General features: G+C 49.7%; 1 protein-coding gene across 6 annotated transcripts in view; it reads left to right on the top strand.

Annotated features, from left to right (window-relative positions):
• ASTN1 (astrotactin 1) overlaps positions 1-16,729 on the top strand; it is a 292,150-nt gene that overhangs the window by 138,808 nt on the left and 136,613 nt on the right. For 4 of the 6 annotated variants that reach the window (XR_010729358.1, XM_066261215.1, XM_066261214.1 and 1 more), the window contains exons 6-8: positions 2,414-2,563; positions 3,538-3,729; positions 11,003-11,087. Coding sequence is in view for 5 of the 6 variants with exons in the window: in XM_066261215.1 (XP_066117312.1) it covers positions 2,414-2,563; positions 3,538-3,729; positions 11,003-11,087 (427 nt within the window). In the remaining variant the exon portion in view is untranslated. The remainder of the gene's footprint in view (positions 1-2,413; positions 2,564-3,537; positions 3,730-11,002; positions 11,088-16,729) is intronic. The other 2 variants (XM_066261216.1, XM_066261213.1) reach the window with 1 other exon arrangement.

Raw genomic sequence — 16,729 nt, 5'->3', positions numbered from 1 at the left:
TTCCCCTCCTGCAGCCAAGGCTCCATTGGAGCAAAGATGGCCCGGGCGCTGGGGATGGCTCCTTGGCCTCTGCCCCAGGCGCTAGAGTGGCTCTGGTCGCGGCAAAGCGTCACCCTGGAGGGGCAGAGCATCGCCCCCTGGTGGGCAGAGCGTCGCCTCTGGTGGGCGTGCCGGGTGGATCCCGGTCGGGCGCATGCGGGAGTCTGTCTGTCTCTCCCCGTTTCCAGCTTCAGAAAAATACAAAAAAAAAAAAACACAACAAAACTCCAATATGGCGCTGTAATCCCAGCTATGAATGCCTAGCGGGGATGGGGCTGGAAGACAGGCTAGCTAGCAAAGGGCCATGCATGGGCCATGTTACCGAGTTGGCACTTGGTTCTGGAGGCCGTAGGGAATGACCGGAAATTTTGAAGCCAGGTAGAGGCGCTGGATGGTGGGTCGGTAATGTGAACGCGCTAGCGAGACAAGGACATGCGTAGCGAGTTACTGCAGTCACAGGAGAGCAGAGGCAAGGGCGCGTTCACAGGGATAACACTGCGTGGTGAGAGCTGTCACAACGGGGTGCACCATGGGCTAGAGGAACGGCGAGGAATGAGTGAGAATTCCTTCTGAAAGGTTTCAGACAAGCGTTTACAGGGAGCTGCTGTTTGTACTGAGACTTGAAGAGTAGGTGTCTACCAGGCTGACAAGGTGACAAAATGGCATTCTGTGGAGGAAGAAATAGCCTGCACAGAGTCACAGACACATAACCGCTGATGGTCTAGTCCGTGAGCAGTGAGTGGTGTGCTGGAATGGAGCTCACAGCGCTGGTTTGTGGTCCCACTTAGGAAAGGGGGCTGCGAGGTTGGAGGGAAGTTGGTGGCCTGGGCCTCAGGACTTGGACCTGACAATCAGCGGGAGCCACTGGAGGCTTTAAAGAAGGATTATTTAGGGTAGGATGGAGGACAGTTAAGGGGAAGGGAGCTTGAGGCAGGGAAGCCAGATGGGTGGCTGTTGCTGGCGTCCTGGTGTGAGAAGATGAATAAGTAGGCAGAGAGAGAGTGGAGGCCAGGGGAAGTCTGGGCACGGAATGGAAAATGGCTTCATGGCTTTAGTGGTGGGAAGGGGGGGGGGGAGGGAAGAGTTGGCCATGTGGTAGTATTGGCATTTATGAAACCAGGGAGATGACAGTGCCATTCGCTGGGCAGTGGAAACAGGGAGGGGGTGGGCGTGAAGGATGGCAGAGAGTCTGGTCTTGGATTTTCATCCGAGTGCCTGACAGACATTCTGGTGGTCATTCTGCTGCCCGGGCCTGGTCTGGGCGGGAGCCGAAATCTGTAAGTGTGGGGAGAGAGACTCCATTCTCACAGGGCGCTTGCATGGGTAGAATATCTCCAGGTAGCTGGGGACAGAGGACAGGACTCACACTCTGGCCTCTGTGCCTCCCAGCCTCTGCTGGCGCACCCACTCGGGGAACCTGCCCCCATAAAAGATGGTGCAGCCATGGACCAAAAACCCTTCCCTGTGTTCCTGAGGGCAGCGGTTCCAAAGGCTCTGCCTGGCCCAGAGATTGAGCTATCGTCGGGGCTGTGGCCTCAGCGGAACCTGTGCTTTGATCCAGACATAATAACTGCCATATTTTCTATCAATAATGAGTATGAACACAGACCATAGCAAATCCCAAAGGACCCACACATTTTGTTGGCAACTTGCCTTACTTTCTCCCTTTCCCACATCTGTTCTGCCTGTATGTGAAATCGTCTCCACCCAAACCAAAAACAAACACAAAACACACCAAAAACCTCCCTTCACATAGCTGTCCCCACCTCCCTGGGAGTGTTCCTTAATCCCCAGCTCTGGTGTTTTCTCATAGCTTTCATTTATGACTTGATCCTAATGTCTGGGGAGAGCCTTCTGGTGCGACAACATTCTCTGCTCACCCAGCGGACTTTCCTCAGTTTCCTTCTAGACCGGAAGGTGCAAGGACTCCTACCCATAGAGTAGGTGCAGCTGCTCAAGTTCAGGAAATTCCTTGGAAGGGAAGGAGCTGATTTGTGAGAGCGCCCTCTGTGGAAAGCTGTGGGAAGTGCAGGGAGTCTGCCTTGGGCAAGAGGTTGGAGCTCAGCCTGGTGCGTAGAGGAGAACATGCTCCTTTATGATCTCTCCTGTGAACCTGGCCCAGGGACATTGCACATGACTTGCATGCCACTGACCATGGTTGACCCTGAGGTCCACCAGCAGGCCAAGTCCCTCTGACTCCAGCCAGTGGCAGTTCCATGACGATGAAGTCACAGAGGTCATGCGGCTGCACATATTTGCTGCCAGGGTTTGCCAGCTGCCTGCCCCGTTTGCTAGATCGGGCGGCAAAAGACCAAGTTGGCCTTGCACGGGAAGATTTTGACCGCTGCGGGTCTTGCTTTTGTCTTGCTTCCAGTGGGCTCTCCCCGAAGTCCTGTGAATAAGACGACCTTGATGTTGATCAGCATCACCAGCTGCGTGCTCAGCCTGGTGTGCTCCTCTCACGTCAGCTGCCCTCTCGTGGTCAAGATCACCCTGCACGTCCCCGAGCACCTGATCGCTGATGGTGAGCCCACTTCTGAGAAGCGGCTTCCTCCCCATTGAGGGAAGGTTTCCAGTTGGGCGAGAGGGTATGGAGAAGCCAGGGGTCACTGTTACCTATTCTGGTAGGTGAGGACAGATAAACACAGATCAGTAAGGTTCTGGGCTAAACTGGATTGTCCACACACAGAATCAAAAAGCAGGGTAAGAAACTGGAGATCTCTTCCCTGGGCCCACCTGCGTGTCCCCTTTTCACTTGGTTTACAGCAAGCCGCTATCATTGCAGAGAAATGCAGAGCACACTGGAGGCAGGCTGGTAGATGATGCTGAGATTCTTGGAGTTTTTGAGAGGAGAGAAGCGAAGTGGAGTAGTTGAGGTGTGTAAGAACCAGTCATGCCTCAGTTAGGTGTGCTCTGGTGAGAAACTCCTAATTGTACTAACTTATTATAAGCCTAGAACTCCAGAACAATAATTTACTTTAATCCAGGGGGAGCCGAATATAATGAGGTAGCAATCCAGGTCCTGAGAGCCCCGGAACTAGTGGAGCCCAGAGCACCTAATTGACTGGCTAGTGTCTGTTTTCTTGGTTGCTATAAAGCTGGAGACACATGGGGACTGTGCCCAGTGCGAGAAGGCCTGCTATTTCACGGTGAGTGAGGGCCAGCTGCAGGTCTTGTTCCTGGATGGGTGCCAGTGCCTGTGGCTGGGTCTGATGGAGCAGTGCCATGGCCACCACAGAGCTGTTCTGTCCCTTTATCCCCTTAGTTCCACCCTGGTAGACATGAGATGGAGCAAGGCGGCAGAGGACATGTGGTGGGAGGTCCAAGGGGTGGCTGAGCCTCAGTCTGCTGGTACCTTCCCTGGGGGCTCATTGCTGGCCCAGGACTAGGAGGAGGAATGGCCTGGCATTGGGGCTCATCCGCAGAGCGTCCCTGACTCATGCACATGTGTGTGTGTTGTGTGCACACGGGGCATGCCTCCTCTCTCTGTCCCTGCAGGGAGCCGCTTCATCTTGCTCGAGGGGAGCCAGCTGGATGCCAGTGACTGGCTGAACCCTGCCCAAGTGGTCCTCTTCTCTCAGCAGAACTCCAGTGGGCCCTGGGCCATGGACCTCTGTGCCCGGCGGCTCCTGGACCCCTGTGAACACCAATGCGACCCTGAAACTGGTAGGCGGGAGCACCGGGCAGCGGGTAACTGTCAGAGATCATGCCTCTTGCAATCACCCCCTCGAAACGCAGGCAGCCCCTCCCCACGGTCCCGCTGCGACTGGGAGCCCAGACTGGGCAGGCTGCCAGCACGGTTGGGCCCCTGACTGTGTGTTGGCTTAAAAAGTGGAGTCATCTTCTGGCGGAAGCCTGGGGAGCGTCCCCATTGTAGCCCCACGCCAGACAGATCAGTTTTGGCTGACCTCCGTAGCCCGTTTGCTGTCCAGTCGGGTTATCAGCCTCTGTGGCTACACTTTTTATGCATGTTTTATTGTAGAAAATTTGGAAAATCTGAAAAAGCTTATAGAAGAAAATGATAATCATCTATAATTCTATCTCCTGCAGAAATCATGTTAAAATTTTAATGTCCTCCCTTCCGATCTTTTATCTGGGCATGATTTTTAGAGGCTCAGAAGCACACTAAGTCTGGTAGAGTTTTCGTGACTTCTTTTTCGCTTATTCTATCGTTAGAGTTCTCCAGAACATTACATAATCCTCAAGAACATAATTTTTAGTGGCCATTTGGAATTCCATTGTATGTGTATATTAAAGCTCATTTAAATAATTCTCATTATTTGACATTTAGGGCGCTTCAGATTTTTAATTTATGTAAATACTACTAAAATGAATACCCTTCCACGTGAATAGAGGGCACATTTGAAGTTGATTTCTCCCAGTACATCTTGGATGAGGGATTGTTGGGCTGAAGGATATAGACATCTTTCAGGGTGCTGTGTTATCACATGGGGCTGAGGCTTCTCTGAGACAGGGTCCAAGTTCAGAGCCATCGGACTCTAGGGCACGCAGCACTTTCTGAGCGCTGAGCCATCCAGCAATACAGGTCCCACGTTCCAGGTTGTTTGCATTCAGCTGCAGAAGGAGGGCAGCTGTAGTCATGTTTATGAAGATCTGTTTCCGGTAGCGTCAGTACCACAGATAAATCTTTCCCAGAGAGTAGCGTGATGCCTTATCACGAAGGAAGGGGAGGCAATGATATCGAAGACTCTCAAGTGAGCTGTTGCTGGGGTCTGGGGCCGGCGACTCCGCCTCTCTGTACCTCGTGTACAGCCCCTCCCACACACACCCTGACAGATGCGTCTCTTTTAGATGCTGGGATGGAGGCATGTTAGTAGAGGTCAAGTCCAAGAGATCTATCTAGCTTTCACTTCTGTTCTAGTCTGTTACTCTGTCTCTTAGGGGGGAGTTCCAGGTCACTGCATCATCTAAAGTTCACCTTCTTGGGTCTAAAAGTTGTCACGTGGGCCCATCGCAGAGATTCCAGGTCCCCATATGGAGGAGAATGCACAGCATCTCAAACAGCTGATGTCTAGGGCTGTGCTTACTTGCTGCTCTTCCCACGCTGTGAGGCAAACACCGAACCCAGCAGATGGCTCTGCACCAGGCCCCAAACCAGTGTGCTCGGGAGAAAGGGAAAAAAGCTCCTCTCAGAGGCAGGGCCTCTCCAGGCAACTGAGCTAGTCCCCCTCCTCAACCACCCCCACTGACTTGCATGATGAGACCCAGGGACAATCTCAGTAGTTGTTAAACTCACTTCCAAAAGAAGTGTGAGCTCCAGAGGGCCTTGAAAGCTTCTACTGAGGTCTCCAAGAACAAGAAGCCCTTTTAATTTCACGTGGAAAGAAGGGGTTGGTGTTTGCAGCTCGGAGGGGTCTTGGAGATCAACAGCCTCCTTCCTTGAGGCCAATGCTCACATTCCCCAGGAAGGCACGTGGCCTGCCAAAGCCGCACAGCGCCCCTTGACCGAGTCTGTGTTCTATCCGTGTGAAATCGGAGAAGAGGTGGGATTGTAAGGGGTTGCTTAATTTCTCCAAATGTGTCAGATCAAACAAATGTGTCATCCGGAGCTGCTTAGGCAGCCACCATTCCTGAGCATCCCTGCTTCCGGAGCCAGGAATCTTGTCCACGGCCAGGCTGCCATCCCATCTTCACCCCTCCCAGATGTCTTATTTCCAGTCCTCGCTGAAAAGGACTTTGGGAGGCCCCCTCCAAGGCTAATGGCTTTCCAGTATCCATGACGATTAATGAATTTCCAACTGGGAAGCGGTGGAGGGAGACTAAAATTAGGAACCCAAACCCCACAGCAGAACTGAGGCATGCCATCTTCATTTGGGGCAGCAGCTGAGAAGTGACATGCAGAGACTTTTCCTAATGCTGGAATTGGAAGCCCCCTGCCCCCGCCCCTCCCTGCCTCTCTCTGCACATGGGATGATGTGGTCATCCCACACACTCGCTCACCAGTAAGAAATTTTATCGCCTCCCACACTCCATCCGAGAGCCTTTCTCCAAGGAGCTCGGTGTGGGAACTGGCTGCAAGTCAAGTTGACTTTATTTTTGCAATCCTCGGGCAACTTACTTGGAAATGTCACAGTGTTGGGACGTGTGCTTCCCCAGCCATGCTGAGGGGCCCTCCCGTATGAATGTGTGGTGTTCTGCAAGCGCTTGGGACTGCTTCTTCATACACGTACAAACACCCAAACAGGCAGTCTCTGTGAAGGAGCCAGCTCCGGTGCCTGGAGCTTTCCTCGGGCATCCTTCCAAAGTGTTCCAAAGTTAAGCATATGTTTACTCATCACCTGCAGAGTGGTCTGGAATACCAGGTGTGGTAGGCAGTATAATGGGCCCCCAGACATGTCCATGTACTAAACCCTGGAACCCGTGAATATGGTATGTTACAAGGAAAAGACGAATTAAAGTTACAGATGGGATGAAGGTTGCTGAACAACTGGTTTTAAAATAATGGGAGTGTCCTGGGTTAACCAGTGGACCCATTGTAATCGCAAGGGTTCTTAAGAGGGGAAGAGGGAGGCAGAAGAGGAGGCCAGAGTGATGTGATATGAACAGGACCCACCAGCCATTGCTGACTTTGCAGATGGAGGGAGGGGGCGGGAAGCAGGGACCGTGGGCGCTCTCTAGAGGGTGGGAAAGGAAGGGAAACAGATTCTCCCGTAACGCCTCCAAAAAGAAACATGCCCTTTAGACATTGTGATTCTAGGCCAGTGAGACTCACATTAAAGTTTGGACCTACGGAACTGCAAGATAATGGACGTGGATTGTTTTAAGCCTCTGAGCTTGTGGTAATTTTTATGGCAGCTATGGAAAACAAACATACCAGGGAAGGAGAAGGACAGAGAAAGAATGAGCACTGTTGTGTGACCCTCTGTACGGCCCCCACCCACTTTGTAGAGGGTGGCTACACCGGCTTTCTGAAGCTGGGTCAGGAGTCTGTGGGAGAAGCTGAGTTGAGGTCACTTGCTGATGTTTTTTTCCATTCTAGCCTCCCTCTTACATCCTAGCAACCACGCTATTCGGGAGGGATGTACCATATCTTGAATTCTTAACTCCGTGCTAAGAAGCCCTTCGCCAAAGGCACATTGACATTCTATCCGGGTCCTCCCTGGTCAGAATCCTGCATGTGTCTGCTCAAGTTGGTCTAACAGCAAACCATGGAGGTTATAAGTCTTACTGCTCAGCTGGGTCCAGCCAGAGGTTGACTTTTCCTGTACTTTCTAAGGGTTGTGTCATGCTTGTGTGTTTGACTGTGTGTTTGATGGTGACAGAGACCAGCTGATTTCAGTGACTTTTGTCTGCGCTCTATTCCTGGTCTTTGTTCTGCTGTGGGAGCAGCTGTGGAGGCTTCACATACCTGTAAATTTTGTAGCCCCCCCCCCTCAATCCTAGCCACTGACCCTCATTCCCTCATACACATCGTGTTAAGATATGTCGGTTTATGGGTCTGCAAGGAGCACGGGCCTCCAGACTAAGTCAAGTTTTAATCACCACCCAAGATGTTCCCCCAAGTTTCTTTGGTCCCAGATCTTTCCATAAGCCAGTCCCAGCCGTGTATAAATATGAAAAATCCAGAGTGGGCCGTTGGACCAGGTTCCAGACTCAGTGCAGCCTTCCTCCTCTCCCCACTCTCTGAACTGCTGCCTCGCTTTCCCTAGCCTTCTCTAGTTTTTCAACCCAGTTTGGCCTGTGTCACAGCTGTCATTCTGTCCCTGTCACCTGGAGTGCCCACTCATTCAAATTCCCTTTTTTTTTTTTGGCTCGATGAATACACCTTTCTTGAGGAAGGACATCGGGCATATTGCCCTCTGTCTGTCCTCTCAGAGTCATGTGACATTGTTTGACTCTGGGCCTGGCTTTTGCCTGATGTCTCCACAGGGCCGCAGACCAGGCACTTAGTGCCCAAGTCCAAAGGTCTTGCATAGATTTCCCTTTTTAGATGAAGCGCACCTAATTCTATTTAATGAAAGCCATCAGCAACCTGAAGGATAGCAGCGACTCGGAAATGTGAGCCCTAATCTTTATTTAACACGCAGAGAACTTGTGGTGCACCCAGTCACATTGGGGGAGCCCTAGCTCCGAGGTCTTTCTTTAATCCTTCCATGAGATCTGTGGCTCGGTTTCTTTGACTAGAGTGGAAAGTGACCGAAGGAGCTGTCCATCATACAAGGTGCCTCAAGGTGTCTGCTGTCTTGGTGGAGCGTAGCCATCTCCGGGCAGTGCATGGATCCCTTCTGGTGGCCTTCTCTGGTCGTGTGGTTGCCTGTGAGTTCCTCCGTGTGCCTGTGGCCATGACACATCTTTTCACTGGGTCCTATGAACACTGCCATGGAGTCAGCAGCGCGTGTGTTCCCTGCCATCTGTCACAGCAGATGCAGGGACTGTAACACTCCTAGCTTAGGAGAGCATCCAACACCCTTGTGGGGTCTTTAAAATTCACAGCTAACAGTCAGAGCTTGTGCTTGCTCAAAAACCCTCTTAAAGTCAAGATTTCGCAGTGGGTTGCCATAGCAACTTTCCTCATCGGGTCTGATCTCCCTCCAGTGTAGATGGCCACACTGGTTTTGAGGAGGAATACACGAGAGGAAAGTTTGGTGGGTTCCGGAAATGAGGCTCATTTGAGAGGCAAATTTTGGATATCCTCAAACTCGAGCCTGATGTGTTTGAAAATTTTTGTGTTGCTCTGATTTGGAGCTGCATGTGACACAACCTGGAAAAACGCTTTATCTGCTGTCAGCGGTGTGTCCCCACGTCGTCGTGAAGGAAGGAAACCTCGTAAGGAGATAATGACTATGAAGGCAATCTGAGAAAGGGAAATGTGCCCACAAATGGCAGGTATCGGCATCATTAGGACAATCAGGCTCTGCTTGAACTCTGAGTTGTTACTGCGCTTAAATTTACATGTTTTGTGGTAGCTAGAGATCAGATGTGGAGGAAGGACGCCCTTTTTTGTCGATCCTTAATTCTAGGCAGGGCATCCAACCAAGGCCATTCTAAGAGAGCGGAGTAATGGGGTTGACAACCTCTTGAGGTTACTTCCGGCTTTAATATCATCTCATGTCCAGTGTCCACAAGGACAGTTGGGAAATGATCTTCAATGGGGAACCTGGCAGGGTCCTTAGATCTCTGCATCCTGGGCTGCGGTGGTGGCAGTATCTCTAAGTGTAGGGGAAACTAATTAGTTATTTTTCATTGCGCAGTATTTATAAAAGACCTGCTCATATGGGGGATAAACTAACCTTGTTCTTGCCCTTGTGTCATGTCTAGTCTAGAGCCCAGGCCTTCTTTGGAATGAACAGAAGCAGCCTCCACTGTTGAATTTTGAGCTGGGTTTTCTTATTTGTAACTCGGAGCTGCCCAGCCACTCCTAGATCCAGTTCAGTCCCACTGACGCCAGTAAACCCATGTCTTTGTGGATCTAGCCCACGTGGAAGCCTGGGTTTGCCATATAGGAGACAAAGTTACTGACCCGATGCTCTCTGTAGATCACCCCCAAACTGAGAAGTTACTCATTTTCACTCCACCCCTTGGCCTCTTGAGCAGGTGTGGGGGAAGACTAGGTGTGTCATCTTGTAACGAGGCCCTGATGGACAGTGGCTAATAGATTAACTGTGAATGAATGAATGGTTGAGCTCAAATCCTATAAACGCCCTGCTCAGAGGCTACTCAACCCCTTTCCTCGGCAATGCTTTCTTTGTATTGCTTTTTGTCTTAGAAAAAAGAATACAGCATTCAATGCTATTGTTCTATTAATATCCTTGTTCAGCCTGTCTTGCTAGGGAGATAAACTTGTATGCCCCTTGTCTCCTTAGGACAGGGCACCTTTGTTAGTTACACATTTCAGGATATCACACCCTGCAAGTGAAACTACCAGCCTGTAAAGACAGTTAACACGAGGGCTTTCGTGGAGCTGGTCTCAGGAGGGCAGGGATACCTAGCGTTGGATGAGGAATTATTTATATGAGGGAACCGCAGCAGTTTCCTCCACGTCAGGATTAAGTAGAGCGATGATTCCTCATCTTGTGGAGCTCGTGGGTTTACTTGTAAGTCAGATGAATGTTACGCAGACCTTCTGTGGGAAGATGCACACACTCTCTTACACACACACACACACACACACACACATTCACAGGTTTACATACAGCGTCAGAGGGGTCATAGACCTCTTGGTATACTAATGGAGTACCTAATGATAATGAAGCCTCGTAATCTCCTAAACAAATGTAGACTTGTGGGTGACCTTTCTGTTTACCAGCCAACATGATTAGCTTTTTTTTTTCACTTAAAAATTTAAAACCCAGAGTTTTTATAAAACCGTCATTAGTATCAGTGGCCTCCTGTAATAGCAGTTGTTCTGCTTACCATTTTAACCATTTAAACCATGCCATTTAAACCATTTTAACCATGCCGGGCTAGCAGCACGGCATGATGGGAGGCAAAGGTCTGTAGTCAGACAGACAGACAGAAGGATGAACTCTGCCATTGACAAGCCATCTCCAGGTCCCTTAATGTCCTGAGCCTCAGTTTCGCCCGTTGACACGGCAGAGCCAATAATAATACCTGCCTTTTAAGATTCTTAGAAATACTTGATGAAATAACTCACTTAGGCAGTCTTTAAACATTCATTGATCGCTCCAAATGTGCCTGGCCGTATACTGGGCAGTGAGGAAATGGAGATGGAAACGTCCCTATGCTCCAAAATCGCTTGGCCTTTATGCTGACAGAGCCGTGTCAAAGGCATTTGGTAAAGGTGAGCTTTCTCCGGTAGTGAGCGTTGTCACGTCGTGGCACATGGAGGGTGAGCTGCTGTGTCCGTTCACGGGGGCGGTGGAGACGGGAATGTGTTACAGTTAGAGTCCCAGTTTGATTGCTTCGTATTCGTTCTCCCCAGTGCAGACATGTTAATCAACCCCTTTATGTTTCTTTCCCTCCCTCCCTGCTGGCCTCAAAGGGGAATGCCTCTGCTACGAAGGCTACATGAAGGATCCAGTGCACAAGCACCTTTGCATTCGGAATGAATGGGGGACAAACCAGGGGTAAGTGAGGGGACGGCGGTTAGCCAGCTCCCAGGGAGGGTCAGCACTCCGTCACACAGGCCTGACGCGGAGACACCGCATGTCGGGGAATGGAGCCAAAGGGCGGTTATCTTCAGAGCTGTGCATGGGCAAAAATGTGGGGTGCGTCTCCCTGTTCAGACCATCCTGTGACGTCCCCACCACCGCTGAGCTCAGAGATGATGCCTCTGACTTGCAGCCCTCCTGCTGGAATCTGAAAACCAAGCTGTCCCTTTGTTCCTGGCCACATCACTGCCAGCCACGAGGACCCCACGGGCAGAACTGGCTGCTGAGTTTGTTGGAGGCACGTGGAGCCACACAGGCTCCCATGGGGCTCTCTCCGGGCTGATGGGCGTCCTCGGTGCCGAGTAAGAGTGTTTTCGCCCGATCCTCAATTCCCGAGTCTCTGAGACCTTGCTTTCTCCCAAGCACAGGTTACTGGGATAAAAAGGTTTACCTTGTTGATTGCTTCTTTTTATGAATTTTTATTGTAAAAATATGCACACTATCAATCATAACCATATAAGTGCACAATTCAGTGGCATTACGTACATTCACACTGTAGTGCAACCTCTGTCCACCTTCTAAGGCTTTTGATAAGCAGCTTCCTGCTTTGTGTTGGGTGCCAAGAGCGTGTTCTCTGCTGGCTGGGGTGTGGAGGAGAACAGAAGGAAGAGGGGATCAATGAACACTAACTAATAATAGCGATCAATGGAACAGGGAAAGCTAGAAAGAAATCAAGGCAAAGGCTGTCTCGGAGTGATTGCTTGGAGCCAGATTGGAAATGTGTTTGCAGCCTGACAAGGTTATGGGGGAAAGGCCCGGTCATTTCACACCCCACCTTGGAGGACTCGGCCCCCTCTGTGTGATTCTGATGAGGCCAAGCCTGGAATAGTGGATGTAGTTCTGGACTCTCTGAGCAATAAATATGGAGACAAATGGGTGAGAGTTTGGAGAAGAGCAATAAAAATGATTGAGGAGCCCAAGGGAGTGATTTATGGTGAAGGGCTAGAACTCAGCTCGGAGAACTTGGCCAGCTGATGACTAAGTCAAGGCATGATAGATGCCCGGAGACAGTAGCAGAGGGCAAATGTTCTGGAACGGGTTGAGGTTGAGGGATAAGGACGAGAGAATGGAGGTAGAGAAAGGAAATCTGAGTCACAGGTCAGAACACTTGCGGAAGTCAGAATGCCATGAAATTTCTCATTCATTAAATATGAAGGATGGCTCTGTTTTCATTGAATCTGAGATTTTATCAGAGAGGCAGTCCACGAAATGTAAAGGAAGATGTTCGTAGGAGGGTGAATACCTATGAGGTGGCCTGTTGTGAGGAGATTGGCAGGAAGGGCAGAGGATTTAGCTAACAGGTGTCAATTAGGGTTTTAATAAAGAGAGTCTCTGGCCCCTGAAATGTTTGTAGTGTTTCTGGAAAGCCAGGGGTTTTGCTCAGGTGATGGCTGGGAATCCCAGTTGGCGATGATTCCTACTGAGTAGAAGATTGTAAAGGGTGATGGATAACCAGCTCTCTATCTCTTAGCCTGCCAACTTGCTGCTGAAGAAAACAATGGCAAGGGGTCATTTTTCTTTTTTTTGTCCTGAATGGGCCACTGCTGGCTCTGCGCAGTGTTTGGATTTGGTGGCTAATGGCTCAAGCTTCCGCACCCCCTTGCCTTGTAGACAGATCATGTGAGGATGGGCCTGACTTCACTTAGTAATTGCACAGGCTTCGTCATTCCCTCTGGCTGCCTGTAGAGACAGTCTTAGGATGTAGACAAGAGCCTCCAGGGACATGGTGGAGGCCCCCACATTGGTGTCGTTTAAAGTAAGGCTGGAGAACGCACCGAGACTGACTGACAGGAACATTAGCCCCAGGAAACAGACAAGGAGACCGAATCTGTCCCTTCTATCTCTAATTTCCATTATTCTCTGATCATCACTGTCTACAAGGCCTCACTGCGGACACTAATAAAATAATGGAGCAACTGTTAGGATGGGGAAAGGAGTGACTATCTTAAGAATAATGGAACTGGGAGCAATAAGCAGCATGAGTTTATATGTGTATAAAAAAAAAAACAACAGTGCCAGACAAATGACGGCATTTTCCTCCTAAAAATGACAAGATGAATGAAAAGTGGGAGATGTCATACGTCTTTATTTAAAGCAGGGCTCTGATGCCACGCTTCCTAAAATGATTCTTACAAAATTAATCTGAATTGATTTGAACATGAAGACTGTCGCTTGAATTGATAATGGTCTGACAGATTGCCAACGAGCGATACGTATTGGGATATTATGGAAAAATCAATGGCAGTCCTCATTTTCCTGAATGTTTTATTTAATGTGCCAGGAGGCGGAGGGGAAGCGGCCTGTGTGAGCATTTATGTCTCTCCCCTCGTCTTCTCGTATTGTGCACGTTAAAATGGCCGAACGTTCTTCTGCAGCAGAACAGGCAAATCGTGGGCCAGGAAGAGTTCAAGCAAGTTCCCTTGTGGGAAGTCTAGGTGACTATACCAGGAGAAAAGTAGTCATGAGCATTCATGACTTTCAGACAAGGAAGAAAATTGATCAAGGACATTAATACAAAAAAATTACACATGGACGATTCTGGGAGGCAGAGGAGTGACAATGCTATCCAGCCCTGGCCTCGGGCTCTGGTTTACCTGGACGTGTGTGTGGGGCTGTGTGTGCCTGTGTGTGCATGTATGTGTGCATACCTGCGCACACACATTGGTTTGTTTGTAGAAATCCTTGTACCGGTACATGCCGTTTATTCTCTCGCTCATTCGTGCTTTTAATGCATGCTCATTGTGGCTGTGGATGAGCTAGGTTAATAACGGTCAGAGGAAAGATGTGGTATGTGCTCTGAAAGAACTGATATCTAGATAGGTGAATGGGCACATAGCAAAAAAAAAAAGTTACAGTAAATTCTAAGAACTATTACAGGTGTGAGCAGAGGTCTGTGGGGTTACAGTCTAAGAGGTGACTTAACGTGACGTCAGAGAATCTGGACTAGGGCTTCATGGAGAAGGTAGAATTTCCCCTCTTCTACTTAATAGGTAACAAAGGGAATGCTAAGCAGAGGGCCTGGGCCATGCCAGGGCATGGAGACAGGCAGAAGCAGCATGGTGTTTCCAGGAACAGCAAATAAATAGCCCAGTGTAACTGGGGTGTAGAAGGGGCTGACAAGGCTGGCAAAGGACTCCATCTCGACAGGCTCTTCCTCTTGCACAAAAAAATCCCCATGTATATGGCTCTAGAATTGTTAGCAGGAGGGAGAATTTCCAAGCAGTCTGTATATTTGGTGGGATAGTCCCTTACTACACATTATATTTCTGAACCCTTCAAAATAATCTAAAATAATTCTAAACAAAACAAAACAAAACACCCCCCCAACAAACACACATAAAACCTCTTGAGACTTCCTAAAATTTTATTGATCAGGATTCTGGAAGTAAAGCCTACTCTAGAAATGACCCCATAGAGAAAAGTTTTCAAGACCAAACAGCAAACAACGACAGAAAACCAGGGACCTACATACAAGGCGTGCGAATCAAGGGGGGTTGCACCCACTCTTTGCCGATTCTGGTTCTGCCAGGAAGGGCCACCGTTGAGACGTTCATGTGTGGGTCTGGGTGGGAAAGCCAGGCACTTTGGCTCACCCAGGTGACAGGATCCAGGTTGCAGTTTGTCAAGTCATTGAACTCTTTACACAAGAAGGTTCTATTTCCTAAAAGGAAAAATAGCTTCAGAAAGATTTAACAAAGTCATGGATGACAGATTCCTAAATGAGTTATTAGAACGAGTTATTAAAAGAACATGGGATGTTTGAGGTTGCATCCTTGGTCTTTGAGGTTGGCAACAAAATTATTCCCTGCCACAGCAACCCGGGGACTCTAGCCTGACAGAGAACCCAGGATGAAAGGGGCCAACCCCCCCTGGGCTTTGCCATGTCTTCAGTCTAACCCATGTGAATTCACTGATTAACCTCTCCCCGGGGCTGCCTAGGCAGCCAGGGGCTGTTAGGTCCATTTGATAGTTGTTTGCTAGGGCAACAAGGGCACATTGAAAATTTTTCACAGCTGAGGAATGAAAACAATAAATGAGGGTTGAGGAGGCAAGGGAGATTGATTTACATGAAAATATTAGAGGAGGGAAAACAAATTTATTTAGCTACTTTGGAGGAATATTAAGAAAGGCTATAATAGTGGTTTTTTGTTAAATTAAAAGTATACCCAAGGGCCTGTAGATACATTTTCCAGACCACCAGTATTAGATTACATTCATGCATGTGAAGATCCCCGGTAAATAAGAGTCTGATTTCCTATTCTGGCATCTCAGATGCAGAGGACAACTCCACGGAGATTCCCCACCAGAGACCTATCACATGTCACTTGGTTTCTGTGCTGAAGGATGGGGATAGTGATAATTCACAAGACGCGGAGGGACCTGCTGTGGACATGAGCAAGGACTTCTCCCGGGTGTTAGAAGCTGTGGTCGGGAATGGACTGCCCATTGGGGCACCCTGGGTCCTTATGTCGCCTGCTCGGGAGGCAAGACACCTAGCATGATGTCTCCAGATTAGTGCACATGCATGAAAACCCATGTGTTGCACACACGTGTGCACATGCATATGCTCATGCACAACCCATGCTGCCTTAATACACCTTCTCCAGTGTCCCAGGGGCTTATGGTTCCGTCCTGTTTCTGCAGCTCCTCCCTGCCGCTTGCCCTCCCAGGAGTGGGTGCATAGGGACTGCGGCTCTGTGTAAGGAGCAGATGTCCCGTGCTGTAGAATTCAGTTTCTCTTCTACCCAGGAATTGGGGATGGTGTCTGTCATGACTGGCCTCAGCCTCTCTGTCTGGCTCAAAGTGCATGCCTGACAGGAGGCAAGTCTACTCGAGCCTGCCTGAATGATGGCATCCTGGCATCTCCCTAGAGACCGCTCACAGAACAGTGACCAGTGCCCGTGGGCAGGACACCTTTGCCTCCGGGCCCTGAGCATTGAGCAGAGATCCATTTCCGCTGATTACTCAAAATGATCCAAAACCCATCCTCACTTCTCCAAAACCCTACAAATGAACAGGGACTTCAATCACAGTGCTGAACCGTTGTAGGATGGTGATGCGCATGTTGAGCTGCAGCTGATGCCAAGCCTTGTCCTGGGTGGTGTTTGGCCTTCTGTGACCTGCCCCAAGTCTTTTCAGAAGTGACTCAGATGGAGTCAGACAGTTCTGTGTGACATATGACATTTCCTGACTGTCCTTTGCCCATTTCTAGCTAATCGTCTGGCTTTTATTTCCCTGCCCGCATGTATATGTCATCGACGCTGTCCACCTTCCTGCAGCCCCTCAGACGAGATTTGCTGACTGGCCTGTGGCTGCCCAGCCTACGGTTGCCTGTTTATATCTGGATGCCCCCCCTGCCCCCGCCCTGCAGCCAGACCTCACTGTGGCCAGCTCTGGGCATGGCCAGGCCCTGTACAAATGGGATTGTCTTCCCATTAGCTCTTTTTAGTCTCCTTTTCTCTTGTTTCTCTGTGTGTGTGTGTGTGTGTGCGTGTGTGCGTGCGTGTGTGTTTGTCACTTTTTCTGATTATTCCTAACTTAGTCACTGACTCCTAACA

Source organism: Saccopteryx bilineata, chromosome 2, assembly GCF_036850765.1.
Source record: "Saccopteryx bilineata isolate mSacBil1 chromosome 2, mSacBil1_pri_phased_curated, whole genome shotgun sequence".
NCBI classification, from domain to species: Eukaryota; Metazoa; Chordata; class Mammalia; order Chiroptera; family Emballonuridae; genus Saccopteryx; species Saccopteryx bilineata.
Note: the sequence above shows the minus strand (reverse complement) of the source record. Positions and strands in the feature narration are given on the sequence as shown.